The sequence below is a fragment of the Lagopus muta genome, chromosome 25 (assembly GCF_023343835.1).
Source record: "Lagopus muta isolate bLagMut1 chromosome 25, bLagMut1 primary, whole genome shotgun sequence".
Classification (NCBI taxonomy): domain Eukaryota; kingdom Metazoa; phylum Chordata; class Aves; order Galliformes; family Phasianidae; genus Lagopus; species Lagopus muta.
In genome coordinates, this window is record NC_064457.1 from 2,638,117 (window position 1) to 2,655,774 (window position 17,658).

The window sequence follows — 17,658 nt, forward strand, 5'->3', positions numbered from 1 at the left end:
CGTGCTGGTGGAAGTAGGAGAGCTTTTTGTGACAGCTGCCAAGACTGAACTGTGTCCTGCTGGGAAGGAGTTATGCGGTGAAGGCCCACCAGCCCCATCCTTGGTCTACATGTGGGCACCATTGGCCCCACGGTCTCTGGAGGAAGCAGTGGGCATGGAAAGGCTGCCCAGGGCAGCAGGAATAGCCCTGAGCTACTGAAATTCAACACGTGGCTGAACAACCCTCTCAGATGTAGGGTCTGGTTTTTGTATGGTGTTGTGTGGAATCAAGGGTTGGACTCGGTGATCCTTAGGGATCCCTTCCAACTTGGGAAACTCAATGACTTTCAGGGATCTTTACAGATCAGCAGCTTGCTCTGTACTGCCCGTGGTGATCCTCCCCACAAACACAGCTGTAATCCACGTCAGGTGCCAAAAACATCTTTATTAGCAAAGTGTACACTAAAACTCCAGAGAAAGAGATGCTCACAGTTTTACTACTCTCAAAGGGAGCTCAATATGTTACTTGAGCAGTTGGCCTAGGACTGTCACAGCATCTAACCGAATGGCAAGGCGGCAGTGCTAAGTGGGCTTCTCCTACGGGATGCTGCGGGAGTCTGCCAGGGAAAGGGCTGAGGAGGAGGAAGCATCTATCAAACCTTTATCAAAAGAGAGAAGCTGGGAGGAAGGACTGGACGTGAAGCGTCTGGGACTTTTCAGCTTTCTGGGATTGTGCTTTTGAGTTTTGTGCTTTATGTCCAGGTCGATGACCAGTTAGGTTCATATGGGGATTTGTGGGATGCGTGTTGGGGTTTGCAAGGCGCAGTTGGCCTTGCTGGGGAAGTCAGTGCCCTAGGACTCGTGCTGAAGCGCGCTGATGTGGCAGGGGTTGTTGGCCCTTAGTGTCTCGGTGGCCATCAGGTAGGACAGGGAGAACTTCTCTCCTTGTCCTGGGCTTCCCACCTGCACTGTGGAGCTCTCCTCCTCATCCAGTGAATACTCTTTTGTAGTGCCCATGGGCTCTACTGGGCAAAGCCCAGTACCGACACAGTGGTCCCTGCTCCAATGAGCTGACAGCAAAGTGGCCTTGCAGCTGAAAGCTGTGCGTTTGCTCACCTCTGGATGCTGTGGCTCGCTGGGCTTGTGCTGTTCTGGAGAGGAAGCCTTGGCAAGGAAGAGGTGTGGGTGCTGTTTGGCCTAGCCAGCCTGTTGGTGGCCGTAAGAAAGAACTGCTCTGGGTTCACTAGAATGTGCAAATTAAATCTACTCTATGGGAACCGCTGGAAAACGTTGATCTTGGAAGCCAGCCACACTATGCTTCCTTTCACGGTGGCAGAAGACAGTTACAAATTATACCCCTGAGCCAATGGCATTGTCCTCTGTCTTACCCCTGCAGTCAAAATCAACATCAACTGACCGAGCTCACAGTTGAGGTTCCTCTTGACTTGCTTTGCAGCCCCCACGTCTCTAACTTCCAGGAAGCACTGGGTCGGAGAGGTGTCTCTGAATGTCCAGGTGCTCGGAAGATGCCTCCAAGTGCTCAGGGAGGGAGGGGAAACGAGAGCCCCGCAAGAGTCCCTGGGTGTTTGGTGCCCTTTGGTTGGGAGGCTCTGGGTTCGGGAGAGGTGGGGAGTGGTGCTCCTGCTCGGAGTAGACCGTCATGGTTTCATCGGATGCCACGGTGAGGTGCATCCCACTTGACAAGGAGTCCCTGGATTTCAAGTGGAATTTTTCTACCTCCGTGTAGCTTGGGCTCTGATAGGAAAGGAGGAACCAGGTGGGTTATGACAAAAGTAAAACAAAGCAGACAAGCACTCTTCTCGCTCGATCAGTTCTCCAAATGCTATTTTTCTGCTTGGAAAGCCTCAGAGCAGAGGAAGCCATGTACTTCCCTACTGACTGGGCAACCTGTGCGCATAAATCAGTGATGGACTGGGCAGAAGCATCTCCAAGCAGACCTCCTGCTTCAAGACCCCTGGGCTTTGCCTGGACCCAAAGGAACTTAGCTGTGCTTTGCACACAGGGAGACTGGAGAGGACCACTGGCTCTGCAGGACCCATCATCTGAGGGCAGAAGGAAGCCACGAGGGGTGACCTTACCTGCCCTGGGGCCATCCGCTGCTCATCCTCCAGGGGTGCACAGGGGGTGAGCGGCTCCAGGCTCCGTGGGACGATGCCATACATGGCCAGGTTGTGAGAGGATGGTGAAATGGGGCTGTACGCGGGCGGCACTTGGGACAGCTGGCGCTGCAGAAGCTGGAGGATTATATTAATGTCTGACGACATCCTGGACTCCAGCCTGAGGACAGAGCAGCTTGGTGTTAGCACAGTGCATCCTGTAAGAGCCAGACCCTGTGCAGGAGGAAGTGTTGACTTGGCTGCCTGGGGATGATGCTGGTTTTCTGGTGCTGTTCAGGGAAACTTTTAGATTTTTGGTCCTACTGCCTCTCTCCTGCCGCAAAGTCTTTCCCTGCCTAATTTTTTTGTGTTGCCAAACCAAGATCTGGAACAGGGAACTGAGCAAAGTTAAAATTACACCGGAGGTGGGGAAAATGCGATGGTTAGTTTTAACCTGGACCAGCTCTTCAGGCCAGCTGTCTGTGCTGACAGATGGAAGCAAGATGGGCCGGTGCCAGGCTTTCTGAACTCTGTAATAGAAGAAAATGTAAAAATGAATAAGTGCCTTCCTTCTGCCTTGTCCTAACCTTGGGGGAAATGAGCAGCTCTGGCAGAAGAAGTCTTAGTCCTCATTGAAGGCAATAGCCCTGGCAGCACTGAGTGGGTGGGAGATCCGTTCCCCCCCACCCCACTGAAGCCGGCACCTTGGCAAAACACCAAAATACACACATGGTTACAGTAGTGCAATGAGTTTAATACATGCAGCACCGTGTATTGGAGTGCCATCTATTTGTGTAGGTGCTGCCTGGGGCCTTTAAAGCTGTGTCTCAGGTGCGGTTTCTTCCTTTTTATTCAAAAAGAACAGCAGATGCCAGGGCTGGTGGGACAGCAGAGATGAGATGCATGACTGCAGTGAGACTTGCAGTTTCAGAAGCTGCTGCATTTGCAAAGCACTCCCATCTCCTCCCCAAGGAGTGTGGTGTCCCAAGGGTTCTGGAGATGGAATCTGCTGCACACAGAGCCTGGTGCAGCCACCCCTGCAGAGCAGAAGGTGATGACCCAGATCCCCCCCCCGGGTTCTCCCCAGTCCTACATGCCAAGGACCTGCCTACCTGCTGAGCTGGGCCTGCAGGAGCTCCAGCCTGGACTCGATCTGCCCTGGTCTGTAGTCGCTGTGCAGGGGGATGTCCCGTGAGCTGTGCACCAAGGAGACATGCTGCAGGGGCTCCGGGTGATGGTTTGGCCTTTGATCCTCCCAGAAGGTGAACATATTGGGGATGTCCAGGGGGGTGGCTGGAAGAAGAGAAGACCCCTCAGCACCTCTGACTTGCATCTCCCATTCTGTCAATGCTCTACCGCCCAATGTGCTCATGGAAAGCCACCACTCTGACATACATGGGAGAGTCCACCACCCTAGCACCTGAAGTGCTCATGAGCGGTCCATCACACTGGTACCCAACACACCTACAGGTCCCGTGGGGGAAATCCAAAGATGTCCCCAGGGATGAGGTGAAACCTCAGGGCATTGTAGGCACAGAGCAAACACTATTGTGGACAAAAGGCAGCAAAGACAACTGGCCAGCAGCATGATTCCTCTCAAATCTATGAGTTGTGTAGCACTGCCCCAAGGTGAGGCCACCATGCCCAAGCATCCCTCAGCCCCATCCTCCCAACTGCAGATGTGGGTACCTGCATAGGACTGGCTGCTCTCTGCCGCCTGCTTGCTGATCTCTGTGCCACTGGCGCTGGCGGTGATGAGGCTGAGTGCTGGTAGGGCAAAGTCATCCTTTTTGGACAGGGGGAAGGGCTCAGCTTTTGTGGGGCTGCCAGGCTTGGCCTCATCGTCACTGGTCTGGGAACAGGGGGTGGTGCTGCTGCCCACGTCATCCCACTGGTCCTTACTCAGCGGATCCTGCGGGTTGGTGAGCTCTGAGTAGGTGTGATACTGCTCTGCATCAGAGGTGCCCGTGTCTGGGTCTGTGGGGCAGTACAACAGGTTAATTCGGGGAACAGCACGCGTGACAAAAATCAGTCCACATTCCCTGAAAGGTACTTGTAGGGCTGGAGCATCCCAAGGACAGAGGCACCGCTTTGGGGTGCCTGCCAGAGCAGTGATTGAGTGGTAATCCCCCTCTCTAACTCCGCTGATGCTTTGGTTTGCAGAGCTGGCACGATGCTGGGAATGGTGCGGGATGGTGAGGAGGTGAGGCGAGCAGGAAAGGACTCACCAGGCTTGTTGGGCTGACCAAGGGAGTGCTTGCGTCGGCGCACACGCCGGTAGGTGCAGTCGTACTCCTCACTGAGCGGTGTGCGGGGAACGCTGTCTGCCTGAGGGACAGAGAAACTGGTCAGCAAGGCAAGGGTGCCCATGGGAAACCACAAACTCATGGAGTGGGCTGGGAAACGTGGCTGTTGATCAATTCATCACCAAATGGAATGAGGAGCAACAGGTTGGCATCCTCACTTCAGCTCTGCCACTTGCTAAATTTAAGGTGTTGACCGCATCCATCCCTGGGACAACACTGGCACTCACATCTCGCAGGTTGAAGGTGATCTCTAAGTTGCTCCAGAAGTTGTCAGAGAAGGCTGGGTACATGTCCAAGACCTCCAGCAGATCCTCCCGCTGGATCTTATGCAAGTCACAGTAGGTCAGGGCCCTCACATCAGCGTTCGATTTCCCTGGACGGGCATAGAGGCTGATGGGCTCCCCAAAGATGTCGTTCTTCCCTGGGCAAAGAGACAGCTTGTTAGGGATAGGTGGGTGCCCATCCCAACTCCAGTGCACCAGGAGCCTTTACATGGGGGCTTATGGACAAGTGAGTGCACAGAGACCCTGACAGAGGAGTGGGGGATTCCACCATGAAAGCCACTGCTGATGGGGAGAATGAGCAGAGCAGTGGGTCATCGGTGACCGCTGGGGACTGCTGAGCCATGCCCTACTGTTGTCAGTCCTTTGGGGTCTTTCCCCAGCATTTAAAGAGAATCCTCCATCCCACAACTGCTGGTACAGTGACCAGAGAGATGATCGAGAACAAACAACCTTAATTTCTCCAGGACTTGGAGAAGTCCTTCTCTCTTCACCTGCCACCCTCTGCCCACTGTTCACCACCTTTTGTTTAGCACTCTTTCTCCATTTCCCACTGCCCTTCATCCATCACCCATCAACCCCTTGCCCTCCCAGAAGGAAGGACTTTTCCACCTAAGATGGCAACCACAATGTCTTCCTTGAGGATCTCAATGGAGCCCCGGGAGATGAAATAGAGGGTGGTGAGGACATCCCCGTAGTGCACCAGGGTGTCTCCAGGTGGTGCGTGGGTCGTCTTGAACTTCATGGCCAGGGCACGCAGGCAGCCTTTGCTGGCTCCTCGAAAAGCCTTGCAGTTCTGCAGCAGCGTGCGGTTGAGGTGGAGGCAGATGTCTGCTTGCAGGCAGTCAGGGAAGCCCTTCAGCACCTGCAGAGAGCAAGGGAGGGATGTGGTCACACCACTGTCCCCAGGATGCCACAGTCCTGGTTACCTTGAGGCACAGGCAGGATGGGTGGCATGTGGGACAGCATGTTGCAGCCGAATAGGGAGCCAAAAGCCCAAGAAGATGAATCCAAAAGCTGATCTTCCTTGGTGAACTGCTGCTTGCCTGTCCCTGGCTTGTTACCACATATGACCAGGGATGAGAGCACTCCCAAGCAATAAATAATAATGATAACCAGATCAATCTATTTATACCCACTGGTTGCATATCCCCTTTCATCTTTCCACCCACTAATCTCAGCTGAATGAGAGCGCAAACCGGTAACGAGGTGCTGTCCTAATTAAACAGCACCTGCCTGAATGCCAAGAAGCAGCACAGGCCAGTTGTGCACAGCAACAGCTAAATATACCCATGGCAAATACCTCTCCTTGAACAAATGCTGAACCTGAAGGTGAGATCAAGGTAAAATTCACAACATGGGACAGCCCGGCAGGGGTTGCTGAGTGCAGCTTGCTCTCGGTTCCATCACAATTGCATGTGCTGGCAGTGCTGCATGGCCCCCTTCATTTCCCTGCCGGGAAATCAGGGGCGAACGCATCGATTGGGATGTGGCATGATTGATCAGGCTGTGTTGTGTCTTAGCAGCATCCAGCAGGAACTGGTGTGAGCGGCGGCACGTCCAAGCTGCAGGCTTAGCTCAGCACAGGCGATTTGTGACCTGGGTTTGCACTGAGCCAGAACCTGTGCTTGGCAGGGAGCCGTGGCTTTGCTTCCTGTTTTTGCCACTGATGTCCAGCCCAGGATGCCACCTCTGTGGGTAAAGGATGGCCCCAACTCTCCCAGCAGCAATACCCCCTGTCTGCCCACTTTATTGAGGCAGCAGGAGCTGAATTCACACAAATCCAGTGCTCACCCCTCTATGCCTTGCAGCTGGCCAAGGCAGAACATTTGTGCCTGGGACCCCAAAGCCATGAGTTGAGCCCTGTTTCCCCAGTGCCACTCTGGGTTCCAGACCCCATGGCGGTGCCCCAGCTCCGTCCAACCCTCCCCGCTAGGCTCAGAGCCACTGTGCCTCTCCAATGCTGCTCCCCCATTGATCCCCTCTTTGCTAACGAACAGCTGCCTCTCCAAGCTCTAATTAAAATGGATCGAGGTTTATTTAAATGCCCTCCTTTCCCTGATGCTGAGAGCGGGATGCACTTTGCTTAGCAACCGGCAGTGTGGAGAGGAGCTGGATCGATCCCGGCTCCGTGGCTCTGAGGCACCAGCAGAAATTGTTCCGAAAGAGCTCGGTGCTGATGGGGCTCTGAGCTCCTCCAACACTGCTCTGCAGCCAAGAAATACTCTCATAGTCCCAGGAAACAGCTGGAGGAATGGAGAGATGGAGGGAGAAGGAGAAAAGGGGAGAACAGGGGAAAACAGGCTGACAGACTCTCTTCAACCTCCCAGATCTTCTCCTCTCCATGCTGGTCAAAAGGGCAGACACATATGGGTGGACCCAAAGGTGGACTCCGTAACTTTAGGACAAGGTTCTGCACAAACGTGGGGCCTCCCTGCATGACACTCACCGCGTTCATGTCGATGCCATTGGTGTAGGACCAGGCGTGCTGGAAATACTCCTCCAGGCGCTGGCGCAGCGGATTTGGGATCTGATGGAAGCGGATGAACTCCTTTACCCGCAGCATCTGCGTGTGGTAGCGAGCTGTGCCCGAGTAGAGGCGCTGGATGATGGCAGAGACGTTGCCGAAGATGCTGGCGTACATCAGAGCTACAACGAGAAGGCAGGACTCAGAGGGATGTGGGGAGATGCATATCCAACCACCGCGGACCTACAAACAGCAGATTTCCAAAACCCACGTGTGCCGTGGACCTGGAACCAGCAGGTTTCCAAAACCTGTATTTCTATCTATCTCCTCATCCATTTGTCTGTGCAGAAGAGGCACAGATGGAGGGAGATACACGCCTAAATCCCCACGTGTGACAGCCTGGTGTCCCACAGCTGCCCCTCCAACCTCCAGGGCCAGGCACTCACAGCCGATGAGCATGACGCAGATGGAGAAGATCTTCTCAGAGTTGGTGTTGGGCGAGACGTTGCCAAAGCCCACGCTGGTGAGGCTGCTGAAGGTGAAGTAGAGGGCAGTGACGTATTTATCCTTGATGGATGGCCCAGAGGAGAGGTCGCTGTCATTGTAGCGTTTGCCAATCTGGTCACCCAGGTTGTCCAGCCAGCCGATCTTGTGCTCCATGTAGGGCCGCTCCACGTTGCCGATGGCGTACCAGATGCACGCCAGCCAGTGGGCAATGAGGGCAAAGGTGCACATGAGCAGGAAGAGCACAGCTGCTCCATACTCAGAGTAGCGGTCCAGCTTGCGGGCTACACGGACCAGGCGCAGCAGCCGGGCGGTCTTCAGGAGACCGATGAGGGTGGTGGTCTGCACGGAGAGGAGAGAAACCTCAGGGACCAGTTTGGCTAAAGGAATGTTTCCAGTATAAGCCTGCTGCTTCTTAAGGATAAAAGGCACTTCTAGAGCACGCATCACCTCGTCCTGGGGGTGATACCTGAAATAGGCCAGATGTATTGTTGTCACAAAGTGGGCAGTTTCCCTCTAGTGACTGTAAAGGAAATGAGCCCTGGGACTACAGGTGAGCAAATGAGAGGAGACAAGGCCAATCCCATGTTTCCTGACAAGTCCTCACCTTGCGTTGCTTCAAAAACCATTGCCTTTCAGCCCATCCCGCAGGCTCCAAGATGAGGTGGAACCTCCAGATACCGTGATAATAACAGGCCCATTCTATTGCCTAAATTTTGGGTCTGGTTGGAAACATAACCCAAAATTCATCCTCGCTGACAGTGTAGGCCAATCCCTACAATGAACTCCCTGCCTTCTGTGCTGGATCAGCCCCAGGCTGTCTCCCCTGTAAGGGGAATGGGTTCAGTTGGACACTATCTTAACACATGTAGTAACATCTATATGGCTATCTGAACCTTTGGAATTAAAAATCCAGATCCCATCTGCTTTATAAAAGCCTGCAATAACTTTCTTGCCCATCCCTCTGACCAACCATCCCTCTCTTTGCAGGTAGTCATCCACTGCTTGCATTAACCCATGCATATTCCCCTCTCTCTCCCCCATAAATCCTTTTCTCCATCCCTTCATGAATCTTCTCCTGACCTCATCAGAGCCGGAGCGGAAGATGAGCAGGTCGAAGGGGATGGCAGCCACCATGTCAATGAGGAACCAGCCTTTGAAGTAGTGGATGGCAATCTTGCCTGGGTGGCTCACCACCTCGTCGTTGATGTTGACGTAGGTGGTGCGGAAGTTGATGACAATGTCCACGATGAACATGATGTCCACGATGAGGTCGATGATGTTGAGTGGGTCACAGGAGTAGCTGCAGTTCCAATGCTTCTCCTCCACCTGCTCCTCATTGAGCAGGAAGGCGGCTGAGTAGGGGGTGAAGACAGCCGTGTAGATGACCAGCAGCAGGATGAGCCAATCCCACACGGCCTTGAAGGGACTGTAGTGCAGGATGGTCCATCGGTGGATGCGTGGTGCCTGGAGCTTGTATTCGGGGAGGACATCGGCCCCCAGGGAGAGCACCTGCCAGAGATGGGTATGAGAAGGATGTGGAGAGCAGGACACAGCTTGGACAAGGCCATGAGGGGCTGCCATGTGCCAGTGGGGCAGCATAGAGCATACAATGGGTTTTCTACAACCACTCCAGTTGCCCTCATCCATGTCTATCCAGGAGGCCAAAAGGTAAAGTGGCCTCTGTGCCTGACACCAAGGTCTGCCCAGCTCCCTGGCCAGCTCTGATGGTTGGAGCACTCTTGGGGAAGGCATTTATCCACGTTGTACCATCAGACCCTACCACACTGGCAGTGCATCCTGCCATGCCTCCTTGTGTTCTCATCTCTGGACCACCAGCTCAGGAGCTGCTGGGTGTCTCTGCCACAGTGATCTGGGGACAAAATCCCTGGAGATGCAGACCCACATCTGTAGTCCTAAGGGTGGTGGAATGTTAGGCAACCTGCAAGCCCTGCACAATGCCTTTCTTGGCCCCAGCACAGACCCTCCCTTGATGTCCCTCTCGGACAGCTGTCCTCCAAACAGAGGGGACAGCTGGTGCCACCAGCAGTGAAGCCTGGCCCTGGGCAGTGCCCATCTGAGCATCCCCAGGGAGGGGCAACCTACAACCACTGAGGGGCACACACCAGTTCACAAGCACAGCTAGCCTGCTGCATATTCACATGTCTTAGGGCCATCTTTCCTCATGGGCAAATGGTCCTACAGCACAGGTGAGTCCCCACGTGTTCCAGCTCCCCCTATCCAGGACCACCTCCCCCAGCCACTGTGGGGAAACAAGACAAGGTGCTGAGAACTGGGAGGGCTGGGCTTTCTGCTTTGGATGCTGAGAGACAGTGGCATGAAGAGGGTTATTTGGAGCCAGGTCCTCCCTGCCTGCCCATGCCACTCTGTTTCCCTGAGTGTTCCCATGGTGCCAGCCACCTGTGCCACAAATGGAGGAGGGTGAAAGGCATCCCTGCATGGAGACCCAAGCAAAATGGGTGTGATACCTTTCCCTGAGGAGGGAGAAGGACCCATGCACGTCCCACAACCCACCAGGAGCCCCATGTGCCCCGAGGCCATGGTGACGGGCACTGCCACAACTCTAGCATCATCTCCAGAAGAAGGGCTTGACCCCTGCTGCACTGACACCTATCTCCTTCAAGGCTTCAAGGACCACACACAGGCTCCCATTACTGGAACCCAGAGCATCATCCCACCACCACCAGCCTCTCCTCTATCCCACGACCCTTGAGAAAATCCCAGCTCCTACCTTCCTGCGGCTTGCCCGTCTCCCCAGATGGCAGCTGACCCTTCGTGAAGCCCGGCTGTCCCCCATGGGGGTCCCCAGCCCCATACGCCCAAGCAGCGACCGGCACGGCAGATGCAGGACCGGGGCCACGGCATCACCCGCGTAGGCACGCACGCGCTTGGCCGGGCGGGCGGGAGGCATGCGGCTGCAAAGGGCATTTGGGAGCCCAGCGTGGATTAATCAAACCCAATCGATGCCCCCGTGGGGATGAGAGCGCCAATGGGGCCGCCAGAGCTGCCGACGTCGCTGGTGGACGGAGAGGGAGGGATAGGAAAAAGTGACTGAAATGCAATCGTTGTGGTAGGGAATGAATCGCTGCGTGGGTCTGGGGAGCGGTTCTGGCAGGGACAAGGTGATGCTGCTAAATGCCTGGCCCCCAAACTGGGAGGTGCGTTCTGTGGATGTGAGATGGGCTCCTACGCCTTGTGTCTGGGTATTGCAGAACTGCTCACACCCTTGGAGCTGAATTTCTCATCCTGCCTGGCTGGGGGCTAGTCCCAAATGTGAGCATCTTGAATGTCTGTGCTCCCTGTGCCTGCTGTGCATCCTGCTGCTGGCACCCAGCTCCTGAAGCTGGAGCAAGAGTGGTTCAAACACTGTTGTTCTCCGTGCAAGAATCATTAAAAACAAAACAAAACAAAACCCAAAAAACTACAAGCACAGAGATTTGAGGCAGACAAGGGAAAAAAAGCAATCCCCAAAAGAGCATCTAAGGCAACCCAGAGGCAGGGAGCACTTGCAGCATTGTCCCAGAGGGCTGCAGGTGACACCTCTTGGTTGTCTGGGGACTCAGTGGGTGGCAGCACCAGGTGTCCCCCATGGTGACTCAGCCAGCTGCCCCTTGCCTTGTCCCTGTTCCCCTGCACTTACTGGCTTCAGCTGCAGCCATGCTCGTGGTGTGGGGTGCGGGGTGCTGGGTGAGCGAGGTGGACATGGGAGGGAGGAGAAGGAAGAGGGAGAAGGCAGTGGGGCTGTGTGGGCTGTGAGTGATAAGAGGAGGGGGCCCTGATCACCATGGCTGACCCAGCTCACTGCTGGCACTCGGTGGGGCTCAGGGCAGAACTGCCAAACCCTCTTCCTCTTCTCTTTGCCCCATGATGGGTATGGGAAGGGGGACATAGTGCTGAAGGGGGACATGACAGGGCCACCAAGAGGCCCTCAAGCAAAGAGAGTGGGCAGGATGGCTGCAGGCAGGCACTGACCCTCCCTCCCTGCTGTTTGCCTCTTGGCACAAATCCTTATGCAGCTCAGCACCCCATCACACTCCTGCCCACCTCCACCACCATCCATCCCTGCAGCACCTTGGGGGGACCCAGAGAGATGCCACCCACAAGAGAGATCCCATCCTGATGGCAGTGGCCTTGCTGCATCCCCGAGTGCCTCCAGCCTGAGCTTGGCAAACTCGTTGCACTTGTGGCCAGCCCTTCCTCCCACTTGCTGTGCTCAGATCAGCCACTGTCTGCCTCTCCCTGCTGCCAGCCAGTATTTTTAGATGCTGTTTCTTGCTGCTGTATCTGCTTTGCTGTGAATTATTTAGTGGCCAGCAGCATGGAGCTGTGGCTTGGTGGGAGGCACAGGGCACAATGGGGTGAGGATGGGCAGGATGAATGTCCCCCTTAGGGCCATGGGGAGATTCAGTGGGGAAGAGAGATCCATCCCATCCCATCCCATCCCATCCCATCCCATCCCATCCCATCCCATCCCATCCCATCCCATCCCATCCCATCCCATCCCATCCCATCCCATCCCATCTCCTGCCTGAAGATGGGAGAAGGGAAGATTGACCTTTTTGGGTGCTGCACAGCTGCACCACTGGACCCTGTGCCCGCCTGCAGCCACAACCCGTCAGCTCGGATCCCATCACCCTGCTGCCAGCTAACGACCCTGCATCGAGCAGCAGCCAGTGCTGCCGTGCCAGCATCATCCCAGTGCTCCCTGGTGTGTGGGTGTCCCCCAGGGTGGAGACATGGAGGCCACTTGCTGTCCTGTCACGGGATTTGGGGCTGATCCTTGAGATCAAAAGGCTGGGGCTGAAGGGGTCAAGCTGAGAAGGAACAAGCCTAAAAATTGTCCTGTGCTACTTGGGGAGAGCCTCTCCACCATACATGGAAGGTAGAAGGGTTTGCTGCAGCCAAGATGCGGAGCTCCTGGGACAAAAGTCCTGCAGAGCACCTGGCTCTGATGGAGATAGCTGCCAAACCTAAAGGTTTTTCTGGGTTCATATGGCTGCATTTTCATTAAATTTCCCCCCAGCTGCTCCCAGCAATGACGGGAGATGCCCGTGAATATACCTTGTATATCATGGCTCTCCCATGCCTCAGTTTCCCCACTGGTAGGAGCTCCCAACCAGAACAGTGGGATGCAGTAACACCTTGTACACACACTGTTACGCCCCTCTCCCTGCTCACATCCTGCCCTGGCATCTCCCTTGGACTTTAAATCCTCATGCTGCATCAAAATCATTATTTTCCAATGGCGATTTAAAAAACATTTCCTTTCCTATGCTTAGAAAGAGGGGAAGTGGCTGAGAGCAATGTCCTTTCTCTGCTCCCAGGTCATGGGCACTATGGCAGGTGACAGCCAGGGTTGGTCCTCACCGCTTTGCCAGGGCCACTTTTGCTTAGTCCTCATGGGGACAGGGCAGTGCCATGTGCGTCCCCTGCATTGACAGCTCAGTGCTACACATGTTGGTGACAGTGCAGAGCCACGTGTGTCCAGTTGGGTGACAGTGCAGTGCCACCTGCTGTCTCCCAAGGGATTGTGTGGCCCTTGGCGTGGCCATTTGTGCTCCCAGGGTGGGTGCACAGTGAATAGTGGGACCCTGGGGGCACCTGAGCCACATATGTGTCCCCTCCACAACCCCTATCACACCACCAGCAGTTCATGCCCATGTTCCTCCAACCACAAATTACCCATTAATACCGATTCAGGAAGAAATATTTCAACCATTTGGAGGAAGGAACAAAAATTAAATGCTGCGATGGTGATGGAGAGGTGGCCCTCTCCTCCAACACCCTCAGGAGTGGCCACAATTGCATCCTGCTGGCAGCACCAGCACTGTTGCCTTGGTGGCATCCCACCACCACGTACCTGTGTGACCTTCTCGGTGACGTTCTGCGTGCGCTCTGTCACTTTGTGGGGTGCAATGATCTCAATCTCCGTGGTGGAGCCCGAGCGGTGCTTCTCCAGGTTGAACTCCACAAAGTTGAGCGTGAACTGGGGGATCTGGCTGATGGTGCGGTACTTCATGAGGTCCGAGTCTGAGGTGGAGTTTGGAGGGTTGGGTTTCACATGGGAAGCCTCTGAAATAGGATGGAAAGGAGTGTTGAGGAGGGTGGAGAGAGCAAGCGGTGACTCGCAGAGCCCTAACCCTATTTCTGCACCTCATTTATGGTGCAGGGACGATCATGAGGCACTATCAGATGGCACCAACCAGGCCATAATTCTTCAGGGTGGCTTCTGGTATAGGATGTCCAACCCAAGGTGCCCAAGAGGGGGCTGCTTTCAGACACATCACCCATTTTTCACCATTAAACCTCCTTCACGGGGTTCAGAGCAGATGCCCAAATACAGAGGTACCCGATGAGCTTTGCTACCTCTGAAGAATGTGGTGGGTTAGGAAGTGGAGACCCACCAGTGAAGGATGCACGAAAGCAGTTGAGGTGGGAGGTGAGTCTCCTCCTTGTGCATACTCAAGCATGACCAGCACGTTTCACGAACTGTGCCTGGGTTCTTGGCCACCCAATGGAACCAGGAGGTTGGTGCCTCCATCAAGATGGTCCCCACCGAGATATATCCCCACTCTCAGGCTCCAGGCATCTTGCCCAGAGAAGAGCTGCACTGGGGCTGGGTGCAGGCCTCATCCCATCCAACTTTCCTCCCTGTGTCACCACCAGCTTGTGGTCTGGCTCTTAGTGATGTGTAATGAGCACATGCCCACACTTGGGGGCTCAGAAGCATCCCCAAGCACCATAACCAGCGTGTCTCACCCCTTCTATCCCCTATGGGCAGGGCTGGGTTATTTTTTTAGTTTTCTACCCCTTCTATCCCTTATACTGACACTGACCCAAGAGATGCAATGGGCAGGAGGTGCCTGAAGACACCGGGAAGGTGCCCAATGTGCCACCCCTTCCTCCCTTCCACTCAGACTCTTCCCTCCCTCTACATTGCGTCCCTCCCAGGGTCCATAACTGGGGTCTTTTTGAGGATCACGATCCCCCACCCTATTTTCTCCATCCAAACACCGCACACTGATCCCTCTTCATCCCCACTTATTGAGGCTTCCCTTGACTGACCTCTACCTTACATATATCATTATGTCTACAAGAACAAGAGGACGGCACCGAGATGCCTTCATTTGGGACGGCCACACACAACCTCACACGGCCTTGCAACACGCGCACAGCACCACGAGTGGCTCTACCCAACGAGCAGGATCTGCCTATGTGGGGAAGCACATCGAGAGCAGCGGATTTGAGGTGGAAAACCCCAATTTATCTCCATTTTGCAGAGGAAAAAGCAGTGCAGGGTAAGAGACCTCCCCCCCCAAGATGTGCCGGTGGCCCCTGGGGCCATCGCTCCCCATCGCAGTAGGACCGAAAACTCCGGGGTTTTTCCCCTACCTGAGTTTGCCCTCCTTTCCCTGAATTTTCTCTGGAACTCAGACCTCGCAGCCTCAAAGTTGTCCAAGGAGGAGACCCTGCGGAGGCTGTGGAAGCTGCCCCCGGGGCGAGACCGAATGAAACCCCACGCAGAATACGACCCTCGAGGGCCCAGCGAGGGAGGCTCTTGTTTCGGGATCGGGTGTTGTAGGGTGGGGTCGGCCTCCAGGCTCGGCCTCCTCTCCTTTTCCAGGAGGGATTCGGTCTCTGACTGCACACAGTTCTCCTTGGGCGATGTCTTCAAGTCCCTCAAAATCAGGGAGTCACCACCAGGCTTTAAGACAGCCGGGAGAAAGCGTTTTATTAGAAGGAGTCCTCGCGTGCTGGGGGAAGGAGGGAGCTGGGGAGGTAAGAGGAGGGCAGGGGCTGGGACGTGCTGCGGTTCCCCCCAGTTCAGCTCCAGCTTGGATCAGAACCGAGGCTGCTTTGCGGCGGGGGTGACCGAGCCCTCGGGGAGATGGCAGCTCCGGTGGCCCTGGGGAGGCTGCAAGGCGTAGCTGCACAGCTGGGGAGAAGCCAGAGCAAGAAGAGAAGGGGATGCCTTAGGGATGGGTTTGCTGCTCATTTCCTAAGTGACCCTAAATGCCACCTCTGGGATTTCACCTTCTGCTTTTCCCTCTCCAGAGCTCAGCTCAGCTCAGGAATGCGAGTGCCTGGGGTCCTGTGCTGCTGTCTGTGGGAAATGATGTGCTCTGAATGAGGAAGCACTGGAGATGGAATCATAGCAAACCATAGAAGCACTCAGGTTGGAAAGGACCTTCAAGATCGTCAAAGTCCAACCACCAACCTCACCTACCAAGTCCTATCACCAAACCATGCTCCTACAGCACCCCTTGGCCAATGCAAAACATTTTTTCATAGAATCACAGAATGGTTTCCCCAGAAAACCTTACAGCCTTTAACAACTTCTGCAGTAGATGCACAAAGCCACCACCTTCCAGAGCAGAAAACCTGGCGGGGGGGAGGTGGTTTATATCCAAACCAGCAGGAGGGATTGGGACTTTGTGTGCTTGCCCAGGGCACACTGCAGCATTTCCCACTGTCCCCAGTGGCCATAGTGAAGGTTTTATTTAGGAGGTGGTGCCCAGAGGGACCGGCTGTCCCTGCTCCTGCTGGGCTGTCCCCACTCGGAGCCAACTCCACCAAAGCAGAGCATCTTCCATGCATGTACACCTGAAATGTGGGATTGCAGCTTCAACGCAGGGGGACCCAATGGGGGTGTAGGATCAACACACCCCGAGCATCTGCCAAAGCTACAGATGCCTTCAACCTGCCATAAGCTCACAGGCACCTTTCACCTTATCCAAGCTGGAACGCGGGGAAGCAGCTGGATGCAGGATACACCCGGCACAGCAACAGCCTTGGGCCTGGGGATGCCTCAGCAGAGCAAAAACCTCCTGCCACAGCCCTGTGCTTTCAGAAAACACCACACCTTTGCCCAGGGGTACCTCGAGCACTTCTGACAACCAAGAAGACACGGAGAAAGCAATCTCTAAAGAGGCTCCATTGATATTTACCAATCTCATCACATCAACAATGACAGCATCACCTCCTTTTGCTGGAGTGCTGAGAAGCCAAAGCTGCACAGGCTGCTCCCAGCCAGGAAGACGTTGAGAAATGTGCCATTTTGAGGATTTTCCCTGCAAGCTCTGCCAGCCGTGCTCCCTGCTCACACCACACCACCTCCAACAGCTCCAAGGAGGGGACGCATCCCCTGATCTGCACCATCCCAACACTGTGGAGCCAGCCCTTCCTCCCAGCTCCGGCAGCGGTGCCGGCCAGCTCGGCACATCTCCTGCATCCCATGCCACCGAAGCAGTGCCACCAGGGCCGGTGCTGCCCAGTGCCGGACCCCCACCGCCGGGTACGGCCCAAGAGCCACAGCAGCAGAGGAGGAGCGGGGTGGGGAGAGCGAGGAAGAGCTGGGACCTAGCCTGAGGCTGAGATCAGACAAAGGCTGCGGTTACCTTTCCATAGTCAATGGCTACTCCATCAAACTCACTGGTGGGCAGAGAATTCCGCTGGGCTTTGAGTCGCCGGAGGGACGGGAGACTAAACTTCAACCTCCTACCTTCACCTTGTTAAAAAGAAAAACACAGACAAAACACAAGAGACACAGATGTAACCTAGCTGCACGGATGGCTGCAGCGGGGCGGGTTGGGATGGTGGCAGGGGATGGGTGGTGGAGGATTTGGGGTGGCTGTGGGGGACGCTTGCTTTTCCCGCAGCGCTGATTGCTCTGAGCCAGCAGAATGCAGGGACCCCTGCCACCATGAGTGCACAATGGGAAAGGTGCAGAGCGTCTCTAAGCTGGTTAAAGCTGCTTAGGGGATTTGGACCTGGAGGAAATCGAGCCTCTAAATCTCCTCGGTGGGACTTGAGGAGGGGGGGGGGAAACACCAAACTGAAAGAAAATGTTAGAAAATGTAGCTCCAGCGATTTGGTGCTGGGCCAAAGTGTCCCTTGGGGAGCAGAGCATCACCTCGCTGGATCCAGGAGCTGGGGTGGGGGCTGCAGGAAGCACCAAAAGGAGGAGAGGGGGGAAGAGGTTT

General features: G+C 55.2%; 1 protein-coding gene across 3 annotated transcripts in view; it reads right to left on the reverse strand.

Annotated features, from left to right (window-relative positions):
- Positions 1-417: 417 nt before the first annotated feature.
- The window catches only part of KCNH6 (potassium voltage-gated channel subfamily H member 6), a 28,543-nt gene continuing 11,302 nt past the window's right edge, over positions 418-17,658 (reverse strand). Inside the window, exons 4-16 of one of the 3 annotated variants that reach the window (XM_048926923.1) lie at positions 17,074-17,183; positions 15,068-15,380; positions 13,536-13,747; positions 8,738-9,166; positions 7,597-7,996; positions 7,133-7,332; positions 5,296-5,548; positions 4,630-4,823; positions 4,325-4,424; positions 3,786-4,073; positions 3,209-3,389; positions 2,079-2,277; positions 418-1,734 (exon numbers count right to left, since the gene is read on the reverse strand). In XM_048926923.1, the coding sequence (XP_048782880.1) occupies positions 1,447-1,734; positions 2,079-2,277; positions 3,209-3,389; positions 3,786-4,073; positions 4,325-4,424; positions 4,630-4,823; positions 5,296-5,548; positions 7,133-7,332; positions 7,597-7,996; positions 8,738-9,166; positions 13,536-13,747; positions 15,068-15,380; positions 17,074-17,183 (3,167 nt within the window). In that variant the 3' untranslated portion in view covers positions 418-1,446. Of the gene's footprint in view, positions 1,735-2,078; positions 2,278-3,208; positions 3,390-3,785; positions 4,074-4,324; positions 4,425-4,629; positions 4,824-5,295; positions 5,549-7,132; positions 7,333-7,596; positions 7,997-8,737; positions 9,167-13,535; positions 13,748-15,067; positions 15,381-17,073; positions 17,184-17,658 lie in introns of those variants that run through there. The other 2 variants (XM_048926924.1, XM_048926925.1) reach the window with 2 other exon arrangements.